Consider the following 25,890-nt stretch of genomic DNA (forward strand, 5'->3'; position numbering starts at 1 on the left):
TCCACAGGAGCCCGACGCTCGTTTATCGGGGCCGTGATCACAATTTGGAAAGTATTCGGCCTCCTGTAGGTGAAGATCGAGGAGAAACTAAAGGAAAATGATTTGATGGAATTTCATGCAAATTTTTCGGAAGTGATGGCGGATCATAAGCCAAGCATGGAGGATAACTCCCATCCAGAGAGGGGGCCCGGAGATAATGAGACTCTCTGAAGCGATGCATTTATTTACCCAGGATTCCAGGAAACGTTGATACAGATCATTAATCTTCCTAATGACATGCATTTTCCACCCTCTAGATGCCTTAATGATGAACATGAAATCCTTTCAACCCCTAATTAAGCACGCTAGAGTCTGGAGGTCCCGAAGTCCTTCCAGTCCTGGACCCCCGCAAGGAGAGTGCACACAGCTTATAGGTGGAACAATCACCCCCTGTACAAAGCGCACCGGTGCCATCACCTGGTCGCCTCGCCCTCCGCTCTGGGGCCATCGTCTGGTCGCCTCACCCTCCGCTCCAGGGCCATCACCCGGTCACCTCGCCTTCCGCTCAGGGGCCATCGCCCAGTCGGCTCGCCCTCCTCTCCGGGACCATCAGTCAATCGGCTCAGCCTCGGCTCCCAGGCCATCAGCCAAGAGGCCTCGCCATCTGCTCCCGGCTATCACCCGGTCGCCTCACCCTCCGCTCCACGGCCATCGCCTGGTCGCCTCGCCCTCCGCTCCGGGGCCATCAGCCAAGAGGCCTCGCCCTCCTCTCCCGGCCATCACCCAGTCACCTCACCCTCCGCTCCCTGCCATCAGTCAATCGGCTCACCCTCAGCTCCCAGGCCATCAGCCAAGAGGCCTCGACATCCGCTCCCAGCAAACACTCAATTGCATTGCCATACACTCCCGGCCATCACCCGCTTGCATCACTCTCCACTCTGGGGCCATCACCCGGTCACCTCACCCTCCGCTCCAGGGCAATCAGCCAAGAGGCCTCACCCTCCGCTCCCAGCCATCACCCAGTCACCTTACCCTCTGCTCCGGGCCATCGCCCAGTCGCCTTGCCCTCCGCTCCGGGGCCATAAGCCAAGAGGCCTTGCCATCCGCTCCCGGCCATTACCCGGTCACCTCACTCTTCGCTCCGGGGCCATCGCCCGGTCGCTTCGCCCTCCGCTCCAGGGCCATAAGCCAAGAGTCCTCTCCAAGCCATCACCCGGTCACCTCACCCTTCACTCCCTGCCATCAGTCAATCGGCTCACCCTCGGCTCCCAGGCCATCAGCAAAGAGGCCTCACCATCCGCTCCAGGGCCATAAGCCAAGAGGCCTCACCATCCGCTCCAGGGCCATAAGCCAAGAGGCCTCACCATCCGCTCCAGGGCCATAAGCCAAGAGGCCTCACCATCCGCTCCAGGGCCATAAGCCAAGAGGCCTCGCCCTCCTCTCCAAGCCATCACCCGGTCCCTCACCCTCCGCTCCGAGGCCATCAGCCAAGAGGCCTCACCCGGTCGCCTTACCCTCTGCTCCACGGCCATCGCCTGGTCGCCTTGCCCTCCGCTCCGGGGCCATCAGCCAAGAGGCCTCGCCATCCGCCAAGAGGCCTCGCCATCCGCTCCTGGTCATTACCCTTTGCGCCGGGGCCATCGCCCGGTCACCTCGCCTTCCACTCCGGCGCCATCAGCCAAGAGGCCTTGCCCTCCTCTCCCAGCCATCACCCAGTCACCTCACCCTCCGCTCCCTACCATCAGTCAATCGGCTCACCCTCAGCTCCCAGGCCATCAGCCAAGAGGCCTCGCCATCCGCTCCCAGCAAACACTCAATTGCATCGCCATACACTCCCGGCCATCACCCACTTGCATCACTCTCCGCTCTGGGGCCATCACCCGGTCACCTCACCCTCCGCTCCAGGGCAATCAGCCAAGAGGCCTCACCCTCCGCTCCCAGCCATCACCCAGTCACCTTACCCTCTGCTCCGGGGCCATCGCACAGTCGCCTTGCCCTCCGCTCCAGGGCCATCAGCCAAGAGGCCTTGCCCTCCTCTCCCGGCCATCACCCAGTCACCTCACCCTCCACTCCCTGCCATCAGTCAATCGGCTCACCCTCGGCTCCCAGGCCATCGCCCATTCGCCTCACCCTCCTCTCCGGGACCATCAGTCAATCGGCTCAGCCTCGGCTCCCAGGCTATCAGCCAAGAGGCCTCACCCTCAGCTCCCGGCCATCACCCGGTCGCCTTACCCTCCGCTCCGGGGCCATCAGTCAAGAGGCCTCGCCATCCGCTCCTGGTCATTACCCGGTCACCTCACCCTCCGCTCCCTGCCATCAGTCAATCGGCTCACCCTCGGCTCCCAGGCCATCAGCCAAGAGGCCTCGCCATCCTTTCCCAGCAAACACTCAATTGCATCGCCATACGCTCCCAGCGACCACCCGCTTGCATCACTCTCCGCTCTGGGGCCATCACCCGGTCACATCACCCTCCGCTCCAGGGCAATCAGCCAAGAGGCCTCACCCTCCGCTCCCAGCCATCACCCAGTCACCTTACCCTCTGCTCTGGGGCCATCGCCCGGTCGCCTCGCCCTCCGCTCCGGAGCCATCAGCCAAGAGGCCTCGCCCTCCTCTCCCGGCCATCACACCCTTCGCTCCCTGCCATCAATCAGCTCACCCTCCACTCCCAGACCATCAGCCAAGGGGTCTCGCCATCCGCTCACAGCAAACACTCAATTGCATCGCCATACGCACCCGGCCATCACCGGCTTGCATCACTCTCCGCTCTGGAGCCATCACCTCACCCTCCGCTCCAGGGCAATCAGCTGACTACCTCAACCTTTAAGCCAGGAGAAGTGTGGTCTGGGCCAAAAGTACCGTAGGGATGACATTTCTATGACATTCTTTATGTGTTTTTAATGCCTTTTTTGTGTGATTTAATATGTGCGTTTTTGGTCTGTTTTGCTTAGTCGTGCTATTCTTTGTTTAGCCAAGTGACACGACCACATTGGAGGTGGATGAGAGAACGATGCCAGCATCAAGCAGATAACACAATGCTGCAAAAAACTGCAAAAAGAAAAGAAAAAAAAAGTAAAATGCAAGTTTTGGGAATGCACAATTGGGGCGATGTGCTCCTCTGTGCGTCAGTGCTCTGCCGTGTGCGTCTCTGCTGTATATCCGGGAGTAGGTGGCAGTAATACGGACACCGTGTGTTACATGCGTTAATGATAGATTCCGGTACGATGACTCCGTACACAAGAGCTCATTAACCAATATCAGCTCATTACTTCCCTCCTCGTACTCCCACTCCTGACAATTACACACAGGTGCTTGATTTCCTTCCATTCCTGCGTTATTAGGTGCAGTCATACATAATGACGGTTACGGAGGGGTCCAGTGGACAATGCTCGCGTCTGCCCGCTGTACAGAGGGGTCCGGTGGACAATGCTCGCATCTGCCCGCTGTACAGAGGGGTCCGGTGGACAATGCTCGCGTCTGCCCGCTGTACAGAGGGGTCCGGTGGACAATGCTCGCGTCTGCCCGCTGTACAGAGGGGTCCGGTGGACAATGCTCGCGTCTGCCCGCTGTACAGAGGGGTCCGGTGGACAATGCTCGCGTCTGCCCGCTGTACAGAGGGGTCCGGTGGACAATGCTCGCGTCTGCCCGCTGTACAGAGGGGTCCGGTGGACAATGCTCGCGTCTGCCCGCTGTACAGAGGGGTCCGGTGGACAATGCTCGCGTCTGCCCGCTGTACAAAGGGGTCCGGTGGACAATATTCCCTTCTTCCCGCTGTACAGAGGGGTCCGGTGGACAATATTCCCTTCTTCCCGCTGTACAGAGGGGCCCGGTAGACACTGCTCCTATCTGTCTGCTGTACAAAGCAACAACTATCACCCCACTGACCAAAGTTAAGAAGTTGAAGGCGTCAGAATTAGGTGCTGCGATGATCGCCTCCGTGACTGGGGGGAGGGAGTGCTGCGATGATCGCCTCCGTGACTGCGGGAGGGAGTGCTGCGATGATCGCCTCCATGGCTGGCGGGAGGGAGTGCTGCGATGATCACCTCCATGACTAGCGGGAGGGAGTGCTGCGATGATCGCCTCCATGACTAGCGGGAGTGAGTGCTGCGATGATCACCTCCATGACTAGCGGGAGGGAGTGCTGCGATGATCGCCTCCGTGACTGGCAGGAGGGAGTGCTGCGACGATCGCCTCCATGACTAGCGGGAGGGAGTGCTGCGATGATCGCCTCCGTGACTGGCAGGAGGGAGTGCTGCGATGATCGCCTCCGTGACTGGCAGGAGGGAGTGCTGCGACGATCGCCTCCATGACTAGCGGGAGGGAGTGCTGCGATGATCGCCTCCGTGACTGGCAGGAGGGAGTGCTGCGATGATCGCCTCCATGGCTAGCGGGAGGGAGTGCTGCGATGATCGCCTCCATGACTAGCGGGAGGGAGTGCTGCGATGATCGCCTCCATGGCTGGTGGGAGGGAGTGCTGCGATGATCGCCTCCATGACTAGCGGGAGGGAGTGCTGCGATGATCGCCTCCATGGCTGGTGGGAGGGAGTGCTGCGATGATCGCCTCCATGGCTGGTGGGAGGGAGTGCTGCGATGATCGCCTCCATGGCTGGCGGGAGGGAGTGCTGCGATGATCGCCTCCGTGACTGGCAGGAGGGAGTGCTGCGATGATCGCCTCCGTGACTGGCAGGAGGGAGTGCTGCGATGATCGCCTCCATGGCTGGTGGGAGGGAGTGCTGCGATGATCGCCTCCATGGCTGGTGGGAGGGAGTGCTGCGATGATCGCCTCCATGGCTGGCGGGAGGGAGTGCTGCGATGATCGCCTCCGTGACTGGCAGGAGGGAGTGCTGCGATGATCGCCTCCGTGACTGGCAGGAGGGAGTGCTGCGATGATCGCCTCCATGGCTGGTGGGAGGGAGTGCTGCGATGATCGCTTCTGTGGCTGGCGGGAGGGAGTGCTGCGATGATCGCCTCCATGGCTGGTGGGAGGGAGTGCTGCGATGATCGCTTCTGTGGCTGGTGGGAGGGAGTGCTGCGATGATCGCCTCCATGACTGGCAGGAGGGAGTGCTGCGATGATCGCTTCTGTGGCTGGCGGGAGGGAACGCTGCGATGATCGCCTCCATGGCTGGCAGGAGGGAGTGCTGCGATGATCGCTTCTGTGGCTGGCGGGAGGGAGTGCTGCGATGATCGCCTCCATGGCTGGCAGGAGGGAGTGCTGCGATGATCGCTTCTGTGGCTGGCGGGAGGGAGTGCTGCGATGATCGCCTCCATGGCTGGCAGGAGGGAGTGCTGCGATGATCGCTTCTGTGTCTGGCGGGAGGGAGTGCTGCGATGATCGCCTCCATGGCTGGCGGGAGGGAGTGCTGCGATGATCGCCTCCGTGGCTGGCAGGAGGGAGTGCTGCGATGATCGCCTCCGTGACTGGCGGGAGGGAGTGCTGCAATGATCGCTTCTGTGGCTGGCGGGAGGGAGTGCTGCGATGATCGCCTCCGTGACTAGCGGGAGGGAGTGCTGCGACGATCGCCTCCATGACTGGTGGGAGGGAACGCTGCGACGATCGCCTCCATGACTGGTGGGAGGGAACGCTACAATGATCGCCTCCATGACTGGTGGGAGGGAACACTGCGACGATCGCCTCCATGACTGGTGGGAGGGAACGCTACAATGATCGCCTCCATGACTGGTGGGAGGGAACGCTGCGACGATCGCCTCCATGACTGGTGGGAGGGAACGCTGCGACGATCGCCTCCATGACTGGTAGGAGGGAACGCTGCGACGATCGCCTCCATGACTGGTAGGAGGGAACGCTGCGACGATCGCCTCCATGACTGGTAGGAGGGAACGCTGCGACGATCGCCTCCATGACTGGTGGGAGGGAACGCTGCGACGATCGCCTCCATGACTGGTAGGAGGGAACGCTGCGACGATCGCCTCCATGACTGGTAGGAGGGAACGCTGCGACGATCGCCTCCATGACTGGTGGGAGGGAACGCTACAATGATCGCCTCCATGACTGGTGGGAGGGAACGCTGCGACGATCGCCTCCATGACTGGTAGGAGGGAACGCTGCGACGATCGCCTCCATGACTGGTAGGAGAGAACGCTGTGACGATCGCCTCCATGACTGGTGGGAGGGAACGCTACAATGATCGCCTCCATGACTGGTGGGAGGGAACGCTGCGACGATCGCCTCCATGACTGGTGGGAGGGAACGCTGCGACGATCGCCTCCATGACTGGTAGGAGGGAACGCTGCGACGATCGCTTCCGTGATCTGGGGACCATTTCCCAGCACGACTGCAGAGCGTCGAGTCGGAGGAAGCAGCCCGATAGGAGCCGACCTCACCCTGCCCCCCGCACTGCGACAACAGGAGGGTGTGCAGAAATCAGACGGTAGTCACTACATACAAGTGGTAAAACACCGGTAGAGGCAGAACGTGCCGCCGGGATGGTTAGAGGGGTCGCTGCCGGTGCCCATAACGAAGCGTCCCACACTCGGCAGGGCACGTGTGAGCAGGACAAGGCCAGAAAGTGCGGAAGCCTCTGAACGTTTCTATTCACTGGCAGGAAGAAAAGAAAAAGGTTGAAAAGTGTAATAGAGAGTATTCACAACGAGAAGAGTTTGCATTAATCCTGTAATCTGGGGCGAATCTGAAAAATAGTAAATCTCATAATACAGAATATCTGATAATCCGGCACCTGCTGGAACAAAGACATCACAGCACAAAGACACTACTGCGGCAGTGTGATCACCCCCGAGGAGCCCGCAGTACACCGCAGCGGGGCAGGGATTAATGGCGGGGCTCACTCCATGCAGCCTCACAACACGCGTGTTACTTGTCATGCAGATCACACCCCGGACCCCTCACTGCAGGCGGCACCCCGAACCCCTCACTGCAGGCGGCACCCCGAACCCCTCACTGCAGGCGGCACCCCGGACCCCTCACACCTCACTGCAGGCCGCACCCCGGACCCCTCACTGCAGGCCGCACCCCGGACCCCTCACACCTCACTGCAGGCCGCACCCCGGACCCCTCACTGCAGGCCGCACCCCGGACCCCTCACTGCAGGCGGCACCCCAGACCCCTCACTGCAGGCGGCACCCCGGACCCATCACTGCAGGCGGCACCCCGGACCCCTCACTGCAGGCGGCACCTCAGACCCCTCACTGCAGGCGGCACCCCAGACCCCTCACTGCAGGCGGCACCCCGGACCCCTCACTGCAGGCCGCACCCCGGACCCCTCACACCTCACTGCAGGCCGCACCCCGGACCCCTCACTGCAGGCCGCACCCCGGACCCCTCACTGCAGGCGGCACCCCAGACCCCTCACTGCAGGCGGCACCCCAGACCCCTCACTGCAGGCGGCACCCCGGACCCATCACTGCAGGCGGCACCCCGGACCCCTCACTGCAGGCGGCACCTCAGACCCCTCACTGCAGGCGGCACCCCAGACCCCTCACTGCAGGCGGCACCCCGGACCCATCACTGCAGGCGGCACCCCGGACCCCTCACTGCAGGCGGCACCCCGAACCCCTCAGACCTCACTGCAGGCCGCACCCCGGACCCCTCACTGCAGGCGGCACCCCGAACCCCTCACTGCAGGCGGCACCCCGGACCCCTCACTGCAGGCGGCACCCCGAACGCCTCACTGCAGGCGGCACCCCGGACCCCTCACACCTCACTGCAGGCCGCACCCCGGACCCCTCACTGCAGGCCGCACCCCGGACCCCTCACACCTCACTGCAGGCGGCACCCCAGACCCCTCACTGCAGGCGGCACCCCGGACCCCTCACTGCAGGCGGCACCCCGGACCCCTCACTGCAGGCGGCACCCCGGACCCCTCACTGCAGGCGGCACCCCGGACCCATCACTGCAGGCGGCACCCCGGACCCCTCACTGCAGGCGGCACCCCGGACCCCTCACTGCAGGCGGCACCCCGGACCCCTCACTGCAGGCGGCACCCCGGACCCCTCACTGCAGGCGGCACCCCGGACCCCTCACTGCAGGCGGCACCCCGGACCCCTCACTGCAGGCGGCACCCCGGACCCCTCACTGCAGGCGGCACACCGGACCCCTCACTGCAGGCGGCACCCCGGACCCCTCACTGCAGGCGGCACCCCGGACCCCTCACTGCAGGCGGCACCCCGGACCCCTCACTGCAGGCGGCACCCCGGACCCCTCACTGCAGGCGGCACCCCGGACCCCTCACTGCAGGCGGCACCCCGGACCCCTCACTGCAGGCGGCACCCCGGACCCCTCACTGCAGGCGGCACCCCGGACCCCTCACTGCAGGCGGCACCCCGGACCCCTCACTGCAGGCGGCACCCCGGACCCCTCACTGCAGGCGGCACCCCGGACCCCTCACTGCAGGCGGCACCCCGGACCCCTCACTGCAGGCGGCACCCCGGACCCCTCACTGCAGGCGGCACCCCGGACCCCTCACTGCAGGCGGCACCCCGGACCCCTCACTGCAGGCGGCACCCCGGACCCCTCACTGCAGGCGGCACACCGGCTACTCACCGGCATCCTGGAGTGAGTATCGGCTGCGGCCTACGGCAAGAAGGTAGAGGTCACGAGGATGAGGAGAAGGACCCTCACTAATGAAGGAAGCAGGAAATGGTAAGAAAAGCCCTTCGCTCATAAATAATACCGCCCCTCTACTACAGAGAGAAGAAGACCACTAAGGCTCTGCGGCACAAACTAACGAAAAAGACAGTGGAGGGATCCTACAACTGGTCGTCTGTCCTGATGTGACCTTATAAAGCACAAGATAAGTTACCGCCATATACATCCGTGACATCAGATACGTGCCGCCATATCACCACCATAAGTCTCCGCTATCAGAATATTTATTATGGGCAAACTTCCTTCCCCAGAAACAAGAACGTCCTGAACTCAGAGTCACCTCTATAGGAGGATGCTGGAAACTATGAAAGGAATGATTAAACAGAAAATATACCGAAAATAGTGCCAGGCACAATCTGTGGGCGAACAGCACTTCCTGCAGAACGTGGCAATGGCAGATCGGGCCGCCACAATGGTCCGCATCACTAATGTCACATCAACCATGGGGAACACACAACACACCACTGTACACAAGATAATCACGTAGGGACAGCATTATAGTAGTTATATTCTTGTATATAGGGGGCAGTATTATACTAGTTATATTCTTGTATATAGGGGGCAGTATTATAGTAGTTATATTCTTGTACATAGGGGCAGTATTATAGTAGTTATATTCTTGTACATAGAGGCAGTATTATAGTAGTTATATTCTTGTACATAGGGGCAGTATTATAGTAGTTATATTCTTGTACATAGGGGCAGTAGTATAGTAGTTATATTCTTGTATATAGGGGGCAGTATTATAGTAGTTATATTCTTGTATATAGGGGGCAGTATTATAGTAGTTATATTCTTGTACATAGGGGCAGTATTATAGTAGTTATATTCTTGTACATAGGAGCAGTATTATATTAGTTATATTCTTGTACATAGGGGCAGTATTATAGTAGTTATATTCTTGTACATAGGGGCAGTATTATAGTAGTTATATTCTTGTACATAGGAGCAGTATTATAGTAGTTATATTCTTGTACATAGGAGCAGTATTATAGTAGTTATATTCTTGTACATAGGGGCAGTATTATAGTAGTTATATTATTGTACATAGGGGCAGTATTATAGTAGTTATATTCTTGTACATAGGAGCAGTATTATAGTAGTTATATTCTTGTACATAGGAGCAGTATTATAGTAGTTATATTATTGTACATAGGGGCAGTATTATAGTAGTTATATTCTTGTACATAGGAGCAGTATTATAGTAGTTATATTCTTGTATATAGGGGCAGTATTATAGTAGTTATATTCTTGTACATAGGGGCAGTATTATAGTAGTTATATTATTGTACATAGGGGCAGTATTATAGTAGTTATATTATTGTACATAGGGGCAGTATTATAGTAGTTATATTCTTGTACATAGGGGCAGTATTATAGTAGTTATATTCTTGTACATAGGAGCAGTATTATAGTAGTTATATTATTGTACATAGGGGCAGTATTATAGTAGTTATATTCTTGTACATAGGAGCAGTATTATAGTAGTTATATTCTTGTACATAGGGGCAGTATTATAGTAGTTATATTCTTGTACATAGGAGCAGTATTATATTAGTTATATTCTTGTACATAGGGGCAGTATTATAGTAGTTATATTCTTGTACATAGGGGCAGTATTATAGTAGTTATATTCTTGTACATAGGGGGCAGTATTATAGTAGTTATATTCTTGTACATAGGGGCAGTATTATAGTAGTTATATTCTTGTATATAGGGGCAGTATTATAGTAGTTATATTCCTGTACATAGGAGCAGTATTATAGTAGTTATATTCTTGTACATAGGGGCAGTATTATAGTAGTTATATTCCTGTACATAGGAGCAGTATTATAGTAGTTATATTATTGTACATAGGGGCAGTATTATAGTAGTTATATTCTTGTACATAGGAGCAGTATTATAGTAGTTATATTCTTGTACATAGGAGCAGTATTATAGTAGTTATATTCTTGTACATAGGGGGCAGTATTATAATAGTTATATTCTTGTACATAGGAGCAGTATTATAGTAGTTATATTCTTGTACATGGGGGCAGTATTATAGTAGTTATATTCTTGTACATAGGGGCAGTATTATAGTAGTTATATTCTTGTACATAGGAGCAGCATTATAGTAGTTATATTCTTGTATATAGGAGCAGTATTATAGTAGTTATATTCTTGTACATAGGGGCAGTATTATAGTAGTTATATACTTGTACATAGCGGAAGTACTATAGTAGTTATATTCTTGTATATAGGGGCAGTATTATAGTAGTTATATTCTTGTACATAGGAGCAGTATTATAGTAGTTATATTCTTGTACATAGGAGCAGTATTATAGTAGTTATATTATTGTACATAGGGGCAGTATTATAGTAGTTATATTCTTGTACATAGGGGCAGTATTATAGTAGTTATATTCTTGTACATAGGAGCAGTATTATAGTAGTTATATTCTTGTACATAGGGGGCAGTATTATAGTAGTTATATTCTTGTACATAGGAGCAGTATTATAGTAGTTATATTCTTGTACATAGGAGCAGTATTATAGTAGTTATATTCTTGTACATAGGAGCAGTATTATAGTAGTTATATTCTTGTACATAGGGGGCAGTATTATAGTAGTTATATTCTTGTGCATAGATTCACCGCAGATCAGATCTTTGCCGTATTCTGTAGCGTGCGGAGCTACTTACGGGGAGATGTGTGAATACTGCGAATGTGCTGTTCAGGAAAGCCACCAGATCCAGGAGATAGTCGCTGGCCTGCTCCGCACACTCTGCTGCCATCCAGTCGTAATCCGCCAGCTGTAGGAACTGGTCGATTTTCTGGTTCAGATTGGTGTAGATTTCCTCCTCTGCGGCCTGTCGGGCGTCCTACACAAGACACCCGGTAGTAGGTGAGGGTCACACACACGACATCAGCAGCATACACGTCTCCTACACTTGGGGCCACCGGAGAGGCCGGCAGCGGCCTCCACAGAGGGGCCCTGTCCTTACCTTGAATGTGGTCAGGCCGTACAGCTTGGAGGTGTGGACGGTGTCGGGGAGAACGTTGGTGATGTTGGTGATGAACTCCTCCAGGAACTTGCAGGAGACCTCCAGATGGCTGGTATTGATGATGATCTGTACAAGCTGAGGAGACAGGACGGGGACCCTGGTTACTTCTCTGCATTCTCAATACTGATGGTCTCACTGGTGATTATAGGGGCTGTCGCTGGCCATGGGCCCCAGGCCTCTGAGTGACCGCACCAGCTCTACCCTGATCATCACATGATAGCTGCAGGCAGTCCGTAGCCGCTGATTGGCTGCAGCAGTCACCGATCTCCTACCTTTCACTTCTAGCTCAGATAGCCCGTGATAGCTGCAGGCAGTCCGTAGCCACTGATTGGCTGCAGCAGTCACCGATCTCCTACCTTTCACTTCTAGCTCAGATAGCCCGTGATAACTGCAGGCAGTCCGTAGCCGCTGATTGGCTGCAGCAGTCACCGGTCTCCTACCTTTCACTTATAGCTCAGATAGCCCGTGATAGCTGCAGGCAGTCCGTAGCCACTGATTGGCTGCAGCAGTCACCGATCTCCTACCTTTCACTTCTAGCTCAGATACCCCGTGATAACTGCAGGCAGTCCGTAGCCGCTGATTGGCTGCAGCAGTCACCGATCTCCTACCTTTCACTTCTAGCTCAGATAGCCCGTGATAACTGCAGGCAGTCCATAGCCACTGATTGGCTGCAGCAGTCACCGGTCTCCTACCTTTCACTTCTAGCTCAGATAGCCCGTGATAACTGTAGGCAGTCCGTAGCCACTGATTGGCTGCAGCAGTCACCGGTCTCCTACCTTTCACTTCTAGCTCAGATAGCCCGTGATAGCTGCAGGCAGTCCGTAGCTGCTGATTGGCTGCAGCAGTCACCCAACAGTCTCTTCTAGCTCAGACAGGCTGTGATAACTGCAGGCAGTCAGTGGCAGCTGATTGGCTGCAGCAGTCACCAGTCTGCCACCTGTCTCCGCCAGCTTAGACGTCACATGATAACTGCTGGCAGTCAGTAGCCAGGTACTATGTACCCGGGGACAAGCACGGGCTACAAGGAGAGTGATGGCTGACTGCAACCTCTCCACCATGATTTACCCACCTGCAGCACAAGCGACACAGACGCCTCCATCATACATAGAGCAACCAAAAGAGAAAGAAGCCGCTCATAAGAATGCACACCACAAGGCTAGTAAGTAATAAATAGAACAATATACGAATAGAATTTTTATTAGCAAACCACAACTTCAAGAAAAACATAAAACATAATTAAAAACAGTAATACCTCGTACAGTTGGTCCACATATCAATATATCTTGTATAATATAAATATCAAATATAATAAGTCCGCACACCTGATATATAATGGGAGAGCAACCCTCTGGCTCATGGAGCTACCTGCATGATAAATGTTTCATAATATAGCTCCCTATGGCATGTATAGTCCTGGAACAATAAAGAGGACAACAGCCAAAATAAGGGAGAAAACTCCACACATGGGGGCTAGAGTAGGTAGCAAAAGAATATGCAGTCTAAATGCAACACATGCCGAAAATAAGGCATCATAAGTGTAACGTTACCCACAAAAATAGGAGTAAGAAGGGAGGGAGAGGCCGTCCCTGGGTGCAGACCAACGTGGACCAAGTGATGCGACCCAACGCGTATCGCCCTACAAAGGAGGGCTTCGTCAGGGGAAGATGCTGTTTGCAACAAAGTTCTCATATAAATAGTATTCATGCGGCTCACCTGATGTGCCGCCGTGGGCTGAACACCGGTAAAACCGGAAGTGCGGCGTTGATGAGGGAACGCCCCCAACCCAGATGAGTATGTGATAGATACTCCCCACATTAAGGGGAAAGACAGTGCGCAGATGTCATCAGGCTCTAGCGCTACCGGAAGTGCGGGATAATAACCATATATGGCCACACACGCACTGGGGCTGAACACCGAAAAATACGGAAGTGAAATGCCAATAGGGGAACGCCCCCAATAGGGACGAGGATTAGGCGAACGCCCACCATGATAGGGGGAAGAAGTGCGCGGATGCCATCCGGCAATAGCGCAACCGGAAGTGCAGCCCAGTGACATGTGTAACCAGACAAATGATCCCCGCAATACAGCGGCCGGGCAGAGTAGCGCAGGCGTATATCAAGCACCAGGAAACCACAGCCGATAAGGCTTTGGGACACTAAAGGCAGGCAGTTAACTCCAAAACTGCTGAAAAGAGTAAACATGACACAACAGGAACCCCTAAATAGGTCATAAAACAAAAAATGAGTCATATATACGGGCATAAACAAATGCCCCCATATAATGGCTCATACAATACGGCCAGGTATAAAGGCACATTAAAATTAGTAACGCCTTGACCGATGTGGTGTCAGTGTGGCCTGAACAATTATAAATTGACCTTCTGAAGGGGATTTTTTTTTTTTTTTTTTTTTGATTGTATTTTATTTGGCTTAAGGCTGTGCATCTCTCTGTCGACTATTTGGATGTCACATGACCGTCATCATCTTGGTGCATGCATTACTCAAGGACCTGAGGATTTGCGTATGTTTTTTCGGCCTATGGGTATTGTGCAATTTATGGATGGGGTTTATTATTATTCTCATGTCATGTTTCTGGTATTTATGATAATATAATAAAGTTTTTTATGCTTATATATTCTTTCATTAACCCCTCTTCTGCTATATTATGGTTTATTGAGTATGGTCTGTGAGGTCTTGCTCTTGGAGTTATGCATGTGTTCATGTGCCCCCGGGGGTTGAATGTGGTATGTCAGCTAATTATATGACTGGTGTTCGGCACGTCCTTTACTTAAGTATATACATATATGGCTATAGGTTTCCTTGTTTTTGATCTAGCCAAATAAAATACAATCAAAAAAAAAAAAAAAAATCCCCTTCAGAAGGTCAATTTATAATTGTTCAGGCCACACTGACACCACATCGGTCAAGGCGTTACTAATTTTAATGTGCCTTTATACCTGGCCGTATTGTATGAGCCATTATATGGGGGCATTTGTTTATGCCCGTATATATGACTCATTTTTTGTTTTATGACCTATTTAGGGGTTCCTGTTGTGTCATGTTTACTCTTTTCAGCAGTTTTGGAGTTAACTGCCTGCCTTTAGTGTCCCAAAGCCTTATCGGCTGTGGTTTCCTGGTGCTTGATATACGCCTGCGCTACTCTGCCCGGCCGCTGTATTGCGGGGATCATTTGTCTGGTTACACATGTCACTGGGCTGCACTTCCGGTTGCGCTATTGCCGGATGGCATCCGCGCACTTCTTCCCCCTATCATGGTGGGCGTTCGCCTAATCCTCGTCCCTATTGGGGGCGTTCCCCTATTGGCATTTCACTTCCGTATTTTTCGGTGTTCAGCCCCAGTGCGTGTGTGGCCATATATGGTTATTATCCCGCACTTCCGGTAGCGCTAGAGCCTGATGACATCTGCGCACTGTCTTTCCCCTTAATGTGGGGAGTATCTATCACATACTCATCTGGGTTGGGGGCGTTCCCTCATCAACGCCGCACTTCCGGTTTTACCGGTGTTCAGCCCACGGCGGCACATCAGGTGAGCCGCATGAATACTATTTATATGAGAACTTTGTTGCAAACAGCATCTTCCCCTGACGAAGCCCTCCTTTGTAGGGCGATACGCGTTGGGTCGCATCACTTGGTCCACGTTGGTCTGCACCCAGGGACGGCCTCTCCCTCCCTTCTTACTCCTATTTTTGTGGGTAACGTTACACTTATGATGCCTTATTTTCGGCATGTGTTGCATTTAGACTGCATATTCTTTTGCTACCTACTCTAGCCCCCATGTGTGGAGTTTTCTCCCTTATTTTGGCTGTTGTCCTCTTTATTGTTCCAGGACTATACATGCCATAGGGAGCTATATTATGAAACATTTATCATGCAGGTAGCTCCATGAGCCAGAGGGTTGCTCTCCCATTATATATCAGGTGTGCGGACTTATTATATTTGATATTTATATTATACAAGATATATTGATATGTGGACCAACTGTACGAGGTATTACTGTTTTTAATTATGTTTTATGTTTTTCTTGAAGTTGTGGTTTGCTAATAAAAATTCTATTCGTATATTGTTCTATTTATTACTTACTAGCCTTGTGGTGTGCATTCTTATGAGCGGCTTCTTTCTCTTTTGGTTGTCGTATTCATTTTTTGGCCGCTTGTCTGCACCCCGATTGGCGTTTGATACTAGCGGATATCGGTAGTGCGCTCTATATATTTATTTTTGCTTAGTCCATCATACATAGAGCACGCTCTACAGATGGCACGGTGTGAACAGCGCCTTGCTCCGGCCACATCCGATGCTGAGTGCGGTGCACGGTGTAAAATCACCCACAACGCACTGCAGCCGAGCACGCTCAGTGCATCACCTGAACCAGCAGAGGGCGACACTGCAGCCAGGAGCTGTGAAGACTTGTAGGCTGCTACCTGAGAGATGTGGAGATTTACGGCCGCTGTCACCACCGGTGTATGGGGGCAGCAGCGGCCTGATGGTCGGGGGAGAGGTCAGTCTGACATGATGGATTCCGGACTGCCGGTCGCCATGTTCTCCAGGAGATAAGTCACCAGCAGAGGCTGGCCGGTGGAATCTCGCAGAGAACATCGGGGGCGAGCGTCTGTGTATGGGACAGACATCGAATGTGAGGGGAAGAGAAAATAAATGTAAGGGGTCAGACTGCCGTCATGCCTGCGGGGCGGCCCCCTCCACGGTCATTACCCATCTCATTGTTCCAGGGCCCTTTCATGGGAGGAGATGCGTCACCAGCTATGCGGGGGCTACGCGGCAGAGACAACACAGCCGGGGTCTGTGTACCTAGCGCATTTCAGGGCTTCTGCCGAGCGTTCAAGCTTCTCAATGGCGGAGCGTGGAGGTGTGGGACGCCGTCTGCCTGCAGTGTACACAGCCGGCGCACAGCAGCCCGCACACGACGGTGGGAGAGCGCGCCCCCTAGTGTATCCCAGCACCCCGTGCCCCTCTTACCTCCGTCAGCCCCACGTTTCTCCGTTTGATGATGTTCTGCAGGCAGTTGCTCAGGGTGCGGGTCAGCAGCAGGTTGGTGGACTTTCGAATCATGTCGTCCACTTCTGTAGAGCTGGAATGACAGAGACTCAGGACGGAGACCAGGAGGCTGCACGGCGGCCACGCTCAGCCTACAGCCATCGGCCTCCGCATGGCCCTTACTGCGGGGGTGTACGAGTGCTCGCTCCAATCCTCCATCACTAGTGCATCCTGCTCTTACACCGGAGCGTCTTATTACCCCCAGCGCTACTACACCAGCCCCACACAGGAGCAGATTCGTCACAGTGTGTCGCAGCTCTCCCGATCACCACGGCGTGTGAGAAATTGGGAGAAAGTTCATTACAAAGTTGTCTAAGTTTTCAGTGAACTTCAGAGCTGAACTCCAGACTAATGGTGAGCGGGCAGCTGAGGTGTCGGGGGCAGACGTCCGGCAGATTACAAGGATATGGTGGTCCGGACACATACCCCCCAGTGCTGGAGATGAAGACTGCAGACATCGGCAGTGTCTGACTCCAGGAGGCGGCTGATCCTCACAGCCTCTCATCTGTCAGCAGCGATTGGTGGAGGCGTCTCCTGAGCTGAGAGATGGAGGCTGCAGAGGCCGGGATCACATGGAGGAGCCAAAGGTCAGCGACCTCTCACCTTATCCCTGGTCTATGGTTATTAGGGGGTCTGCACAAGACCAAGAGCAAAGAAGACGACGCCCCTGATCATCACCAACAGCAACAGTACCCCCAACATCCATCTACAGGTCATGAACCCTGCAACATGGACCCAGACCAGGACCGGGAACGGGTATGATGCAACATGGCCGAGCACAGGACGGCAAAATGTGACACAGCCGGGCAGAATCTGACATAGCCGGGCACAGGACGGCAAAATGTGACAGCACCAGGTAGAATCTGACATAGCCGGGCACAGGACGGAAAAATGTGACCCAGCCAGGTAGAATATGACATAGCCGGGCACAGGACGGCAAAATGTGACACAGCCGGGCAGAATCTGACATAGCCGGGCACAGGACGGCAAAATGTGACCCAGCCAGGTAGAATATGACATAGCCGGGCACAGGACGGCAAAATGTGACCCAGCTAGGTAGAATATGACATAGCCGGGCACAGGACGGCAAAATGTGACCCAGGTAGAATATGACATAGCCGGGCACAGGACGGCAAAATGTGACCCAGCCAGGTAGAATATGACATAGCCGGGCACAGGACGGCAAAATGTGACAGCACCAGGTAGAATCTGACATAGCCGGGCACAGGACGGCAAAATGTGACAGCACCAGGTAGAATCTGACATAGCCGGGCACAGGACGGCAAAATGTGACCCAGGTAGAATATGACATAGCCGGGCACAGGACGGCAAAATGTGACCCAGCCAGGCAGAATATGACATAGCCGGGCACAGGACGGCAAAATGTGACAGCACCAGGTAGAATCTGACATAGCCGGGCACAGGACGGCAAAATGTGACCCAGCCAGGCAGAATCTGACATAGCCGGGCACAGGACGGCAAAATGTGACAGCACCAGGTAGAATCTGACATAGCCGGGCACAGGACGGAAAAATGTGACCCAGCCAGGTAGAATATGACATAGCCGGGCACAGGACGGCAAAATGTGACACAGCCAGGCAGAATATGAAATAGCCGGGCACAGGACGGCAAAATGTGACCCAGCCAGGTAGAATATGACATAGCCGGGCACAGGACGGCAAAATGTGACCCAGGTAGAATATGACATAGCCGGGCACAGGACGACAAAATGTGACACAGCCAGGTAGAATATGACATAGCCGGGCACAGGACGGCAAAATGTGACCCAGGTAGAATATGACATAGCCGGGCACAGGACGGCAAAATGTGACCCAGCCAGGTAGAATCTGACATAACCGGGCACAGGACGGCAAAATGTGACCCAGGTAGAATATGACATAGCCGGGCACAGGACGGCAAAATGTGACCCAGCCAGGTAGAATCTGACATAACCGGGCACAGGACGACAAAATGTGACCCAGCCAGGTAGAATCTGACATAGCCGGGCACAGGACGGCAAAATGTGAGCCAGCCAGGCAGAATATGACATAGCCGGGCACAGGACGGCAAAATGTGACCCAGGTAGAATATGACATAGCCGGGCACAGGACGGCAAAATGTGACCCAGCCAGGCAGAATATGACATAGCCGGGCACAGGACGGCAAAATGTGACCCAGCCAGGTAGAATATGACATAGCCGGGCACAGGACGGCAAAATGTGACCCAGCCAGGCAGAATATGACATAGCCGGGCACAGGACGGCAAAATGTGACCCAGCCAGGTAGAATATGACATAGCCGGGCACAGGACGGCAAAATGTGACCCAGCCAGGCAGAATATGACATAGCCGGGCACAGGACGGCAAAATGTGACCCAGCCAGGTAGAATCTGACATAGCCGGGCACAGGACGGCAAAATGTGACCCAGGTAGAATATGACATAGCCGGGCACAGGACGACAAAATGTGACCCAGGTAGAATATGACATAGCCGGGCACAGGACGACAAAATGTGACCCAGGTAGAATCTGACATAACCGGGCACAGGACGGCAAAATGTGACCCAGGTAGAATATGACATAGCCGGGCACAGGACGGCAAAATGTGACCCAGCCAGGTAGAATATGACATAGCCGGGCACAGGACGGCAAAATGTGACCCAGCCAGGTAGAATATGACATAGCCGGGCACAGGACGGCAAAATGTGACCCAGGTAGAATATGACATAGCCGGGCACAGGACGGCAAAATGTGACCCAGCCAGGCAGAATATGACATAGCCGGGCACAGGACGGCAAAATGTGACCCAGCCAGTTATAATATGACATAGCTGGGCACAGGACGGCAAAATGTGACCCAGCCAGGTAGAATCTGACATAACCGGGCACAGGACGGCAAAATGTGACCCAGGTAGAATATGACATAGCTGGGCACAGGACGGCAAAATGTGACCCAGCCAGGTAGAATATGACATAGCTGGGCACAGGACGGCAAAATGTGACCCAGCCAGTTATAATATGACATAGCCGGGCACAGGACGGCAAAATGTGACACAGCCAGGTAGAATATGACATAGCTGGGCACAGGACGGCAAAATGTGACCCAGCCAGTTATAATATGACATAGCCGGGCACAGGACGGCAAAATGTGACACAGCCAGGTAGAATATGACATAGCCGGGCACAGGACGGCAAAATGTGACCCAGCCAGGTAGAATATGACATAGCCGGGCACAGGACGGCAAAATGTGACCCAGCCAGGCAGAATATGACATAGCCGGGCACAGGACGGCAAAATGTGACACAGCCGGGCAGAATATGACATAGCCGGGCACAGGACGGCAAAATGTGACACAGGCGGGCAGAATATGACATAGCCGGGCACAGGACGGCAAAATGTGACCCAGCCAGGTAGAATCTGACATAGCCGGGCACAGGACGGCAAAATGTGACCCAGCCAGGTAGAATATGACATAGCCGGGCACAGGACGGCAAAATGTGACCCAGCCAGGTAGAATCTGACATAGCCGGGCACAGGACGGCAAAATGTGACCCAGCCAGGTAGAATATGACATAGCCGAGCACAGGACGGCAAAATGTGACCCAGCCAGGTAGAATATGACATAGCCGGGCACAGGACGGCAAAATGTGACCCAGCCAGGTAGAATCTGACATAGCCGGGCACAGGACGGCAAAATGTGACCCAGGTAGAATATGACATAGCCGGGCACAGGACGGCAAAATGTGACCCAGCCAGGTAGAATATGACATAGCCGGGCACAGGACGGCAAAATGTGACCCAGCCAGGTAGAATATGACATAGCCGGGCACAGGACGGCAAAATGTGACCCAGCCAGGCAGAATCTGACATAGCCGGGCACAGGACGGCAAAATGTGACCCAGGTAGAATATGACATAGCTGGGCACAGGACGGCAAAATGTGACCCAGCCAGGTAGAATATGACATAGCCGAGCACAGGACGGCAAAATGTGACCCAGCCAGGCAGAATATGACATAGCCGGGCACAGGACGGCAAAATGTGACCCAGCCAGGCAGAATATGACATAGCCGGGCACAGGACGGCAAAATGTGACCCAGCCAGGTAGAATCTGACATAGCCGGGCACAGGACGGCAAAATGTGACCCAGGTAGAATATGACATAGCCGGGCACAGGACGACAAAATGTGACCCAGGTAGAATCTGACATAACCGGGCACAGGACGGCAAAATGTGACCCAGGTAGAATATGACATAGCCGGGCACAGGACGACAAAATGTGACCCAGGTAGAATCTGACATAACCGGGCACAGGACGGCAAAATGTGACCCAGGTAGAATATGACATAGCCGGGCACAGGACGGCAAAATGTGACACAGCCGGGCAGAATATGACATAGCTGGGCACAGGACGGCAAAATGTGACCCAGGTAGAATATGACATAGCCGGGCACAGGACGGCAAAATGTGACCCAGCCAGGTAGAATATGACATAGCCGGGCACAGGACGGCAAAATGTGACCCAGCCAGGTAGAATATGACATAGCCGGGCACAGGACGGCAAAATGTGACCCAGGTAGAATATGACATAGCTGGGCACAGGACGGCAAAATGTGACCCAGCCAGGCAGAATATGACATAGCCGGGCACAGGACGGCAAAATGTGACCCAGCCAGTTATAATATGACATAGCCGGGTACAGGACGGCAAAATGTGACCCAGCCAGGCAGAATATGACATAGCCGGGCACAGGACGGCAAAATGTGACCCAGCCAGGCAGAATATGACACAGCCGGGCACAGGACGGCAAAATGTGACCCAGCCGGGTAGAATATGACATAGCCGGGCACAGGACGGCAAAATGTGACCCAGCCAGGTAGAATATGACATAGCCGGGCACAGGACGGCAAAATGTGACCCAGCCAGGCAGAATATGACATAGCCGGGCACAGGACGGCAAAATGTGACACAGCCGGGCAGAATATGACATAGCCGGGCACAGGACGGCAAAATGTGACACAGGCGGGCAGAATATGACATAGCCGGGCACAGGACGGCAAAATGTGACCCAGCCAGGTAGAATCTGACATAGCCGGGCACAGGACGGCAAAATGTGACCCAGCCAGGTAGAATATGACATAGCCGAGCACAGGACGGCAAAATGTGACCCAGCCAGGTAGAATATGACATAGCCGGGCACAGGACGGCAAAATGTGACCTAGCCAGGCAGAATATGACATAGCCGGGCACAGGACGGCAAAATGTGACCCAGCCAGGTAGAATATGACATAGCCGAGCACAGGACGGCAAAATGTGACCCAGCCAGGTAGAATATGACATAGCCGGGCACAGGACGGCAAAATGTGACCCAGCCAGGTAGAATCTGACATAGCCGGGCACAGGACGGCAAAATGTGACCCAGCCAGGTAGAATATGACATAGCCGAGCACAGGACGGCAAAATGTGACCCAGCCAGTTAGAATATGACATAGCCGGGCACAGGACGGCAAAATGTGACCTAGCCAGGCAGAATATGACATAGCCGGGCACAGGACGGCAAAATGTGACCCAGCCAGGTAGAATATGACATAGCTGGGCACAGGACGGCAAAATGTGACCCAGCCAGGCAGAATATGACATAGCCGGGCACAGGACGGCAAAATGTGACCCAGCCAGGCAGAATATGACATAGCCGGGCACAGGACGGCAAAATGTGACACAGCCGGGCAGAATATGACATAGCCGGGCACAGGACGGCAAAATGTGACACAGCCGGGTAGAATATGACATAGCCGGGCACAGGACGGCAAAATGTGACCCAGGTAGAATATGACATAGCCGGGCACAGGATGGCAAAATGTGACCCAGCCAGGCAGAATATGACATAGCCGGGCACAGGACGGCAAAATGTGACCCAGGTAGAATATGACATAGCCGGGCACAGGATGGCAAAATGTGACACAGCCGGGCAGAATATGACATAGCCGGGCACAGGACGGCAAAATGTGACCCAGGTAGAATATGACATAGCCGGGCACAGGACGGCAAAATGTGACCCAGCCGGGTAGAATATGACATAGCCGGGCACAGGACGGCAAAATGTGACCCAGCCGGGTAGAATATGACATGGCCGGGCACAGGACGGCAAAATGTGACCCAGCCAGGTAGAATATGACATAGCCGGGCACAGGAGGGGCTTGAGGTGACATGGCCGGGTAGAATATGATATAGCCTTGCACAGGAGTGGCATGAGGTGACATGGCTAGGCACTGGATGGCAAAATGTGACACAGCCGGGCGGAATCTGACATAGCTGGGCACAGGACGGCAAAATGTGACATGACCAAGCAGAATATGACATGGCCGGGCACAGGAGAGGCACAATGTGACATGGCCGGGCACAGGAGAGGCACAATGTGACATGGCCGGGCACAGGAGAGGCACAATGTGACATGGCCGGGCACAGGAGAGGCACGATGTGACATGGCCGGGCACAGGAGAGGCACGATGTGACATGGCCGGGCACAGGAGAGGCACGATGTGACATGGCCGGGCACAGGAGAGGCACGATGTGACATGGCCAGGTACAGGAGAGGCACGATGTGACATGGCCAGGCACAGGAGAGGCACAATGTGACATGGTCGGGCACAGGAGAGGTACGATGTGACATGGCCAGGCACAGGAGAGGTACGATGTGACATGACAGGGCACAGGAGAGGTACGATGTGACATGGTCGGGCACAAGAGAGGCATGATGTGACATAGCCGGGCACAGGACGGCAAAATGTGACCCAGCCAGGTAGAATATGACAAAGCCGGGCACAGGACGGCAAAATGTGACCCAGCAAGGTAGAATATGACATAGCCGGGCACAGGACGGCAAAATGTGACCCAGCCAGGTAGAATATGACATAGCCGGGCACAGGACGGCAAAATGTGACCCAGCCGGGTAGAATCTGACATAGCCGGGCACAGGACGGCAAAATGTGACCCAGGTAGAATCTGACATAGCTGGGCACAGGACGGCAAAATGTGACATGACCAAGCAGAATATGACATGGCTGGGCACAGGAGGGGAACCATGCAACATGGCCGGGCACAGGAGGGGCACGATACAACATGGCCAGGCACAGGAGGGGCACAATACAACATGGTCGGGCACAGGAGGGGCACCATGCAACATGGTCGGGCACAGGAGGGGCACCATGCAACATGGTCGGGCACAGGAGGGGCACCATGCAACATGGTCGGGCACAGGAGGGGCACCATGCAACATGGTCGGGCACAGGGAGGGCACCATGCAACATGGTCGGGCACAGGAGGGGCACCATGCAACATGATCGGGCACAGGAGGGGCACCATGCAACATGATCGGGCACAGGAGGGGCACCATGCAACATGATCGGGCACAGGAGAGGCACGATGTGACATGGCCGGGCACAGGAGAGGCACGATGTGACATGGCCGGGCACAGGAGAGGCACGATGTGACATGGCCGGGCACAGGAGAGGCACGATGTGACATGGCCGGGCACAGGAGAGGCACCATGCAACATGATCGGGCACAGGAGAGGCACGATGTGACATGGCCAGGTACAGGAGAGGCACGATGTGACATGACAGGGCACAGGAGAGGTACGATGTGACATGGTCGGGCACAGGAGAGGCACGATGTGACATGGCCAGGCACAGGAGAGGTACGATGTGACATGGTCGGGCACAGGAGAGGTACGATGTGAAATGGCCAGGCACAGGAGAGGTACGATGTGACATGACAGGGCAGAGGAGAGGTACGATGTGACATGGCCAGGCACAGGAGAGGCATGATGTGACATAGCCGGGCACAGGACAGCAAAATGTGACCCAGCAAGGTAGAATATGACATAGCCGGGCACAGGACGGCAAAATGTGACCCAGCCAGGCAGAATATGACATAGCCGGACACAGGACGGCAAAATGTGACACAGCCGGGCAGAATATGACATAGCCGGGCACAGGACGGCAAAATGTGACCCAGCCAGGTAGAATCTGACATAGCCGGGCACAGGACGGCAAAATGTGACCCAGCCAGGCAGAATATGACATAGCCGGACACAGGACGGCAAAATGTGACCCAGCCGGGTAGAATATGACATAGCCGGGCACAGGACGGCAAAATGTGACCCAGCCAGGTAGAATCTGACATAGCCGGGCACAGGACGGCGAAATGTGACCCAGCCAGTTATAATATGACATAGCCGGGCACAGGACGGCAAAATGTGACCCAGCCGGGTAGAATCTGACATAGCCGGGCACAGGACGGCGAAATGTGACCCAGCCAGGTAGAATCTGACATAGCCGGGCACAGGACTGCAAAATGTGACACAGCCAGGTAGAATCTGACATAGCCGGGCACAGGACAGCAAAATGTGACCCAGCCAGGTAGAATCTGACATAGCCGGGCACAGGACGGCAAAATGTGACCCAGCCAGGTAGAATCTGACATAGCCGGGCACAGGACGGCAAAATGTGACAAAGCCGGGCAGAATATGACATAGCCGGGCACAGGACGGCAAAATGTGACCCAGCCAGGTAGAATCTGACATAGCCGGGCACAGGACGGCAAAATGTGACCCAGCCAGGTAGAATCTGACATAGCCGGACACAGGACGGCAAAATGTGACCCAGCCAGGTAGAATCTGACATAGCCGGGCACAGGACGGCAAAATGTGACACAGCCAGGTAGAATCTGACATAGCCGGACACAGGATGGCAAAATGTGACCCAGCCAGGTAGAATATGACATAGCCGGGCACAGGATGGCAAAATTTGACCCAGCCAGGTAGAATATGACATAGCCGGGCACAGGACGGCAAAATGTGACCCAGCCGGGTAGAATATGACATAGCCGGGCACAGGACGGCAAAATGTGACCCAGCCAGGTAGAATCTGACATAGCCGGGCACAGGACGGCAAAATGTGACCCAGGTAGAATATGACATAGCCGGGCACAGGACGGCAAAATGTGACATGACCAAGCAGAATATGACATGGCTGGGCACAGGAGGGGAACCATGCAACATGGTCGGGCACAGGAGGGGCACGATGCAACATGGCCGGGCACAGGAGGGGCACGATACAACATGGCCGGGCACAGGAGGGGCACGATACAACATGGTCGGGCACAGGAGGGGCACCATG

The 25,890-nt window shown here is 54.4% G+C and overlaps 1 protein-coding gene across 1 annotated transcript in view; it reads right to left on the minus strand.

Annotated features, from left to right (window-relative positions):
* The window catches only part of EXOC6B (exocyst complex component 6B), a 239,086-nt gene that overhangs the window by 91,257 nt on the left and 121,939 nt on the right, over window positions 1-25,890 (minus strand). Inside the window, exons 16-18 of the mRNA XM_069745123.1 lie at window positions 16,638-16,749; window positions 11,588-11,722; window positions 11,285-11,464 (exon numbers count right to left, since the gene is read on the minus strand). Of these exons, the coding sequence (XP_069601224.1) occupies window positions 11,285-11,464; window positions 11,588-11,722; window positions 16,638-16,749 (427 nt within the window). The remainder of the gene's footprint in view (window positions 1-11,284; window positions 11,465-11,587; window positions 11,723-16,637; window positions 16,750-25,890) is intronic.

Source organism: Ranitomeya imitator, chromosome 1 (genome assembly GCF_032444005.1).
Source record: "Ranitomeya imitator isolate aRanImi1 chromosome 1, aRanImi1.pri, whole genome shotgun sequence".
NCBI classification, from domain to species: domain Eukaryota; kingdom Metazoa; phylum Chordata; class Amphibia; order Anura; family Dendrobatidae; genus Ranitomeya; species Ranitomeya imitator.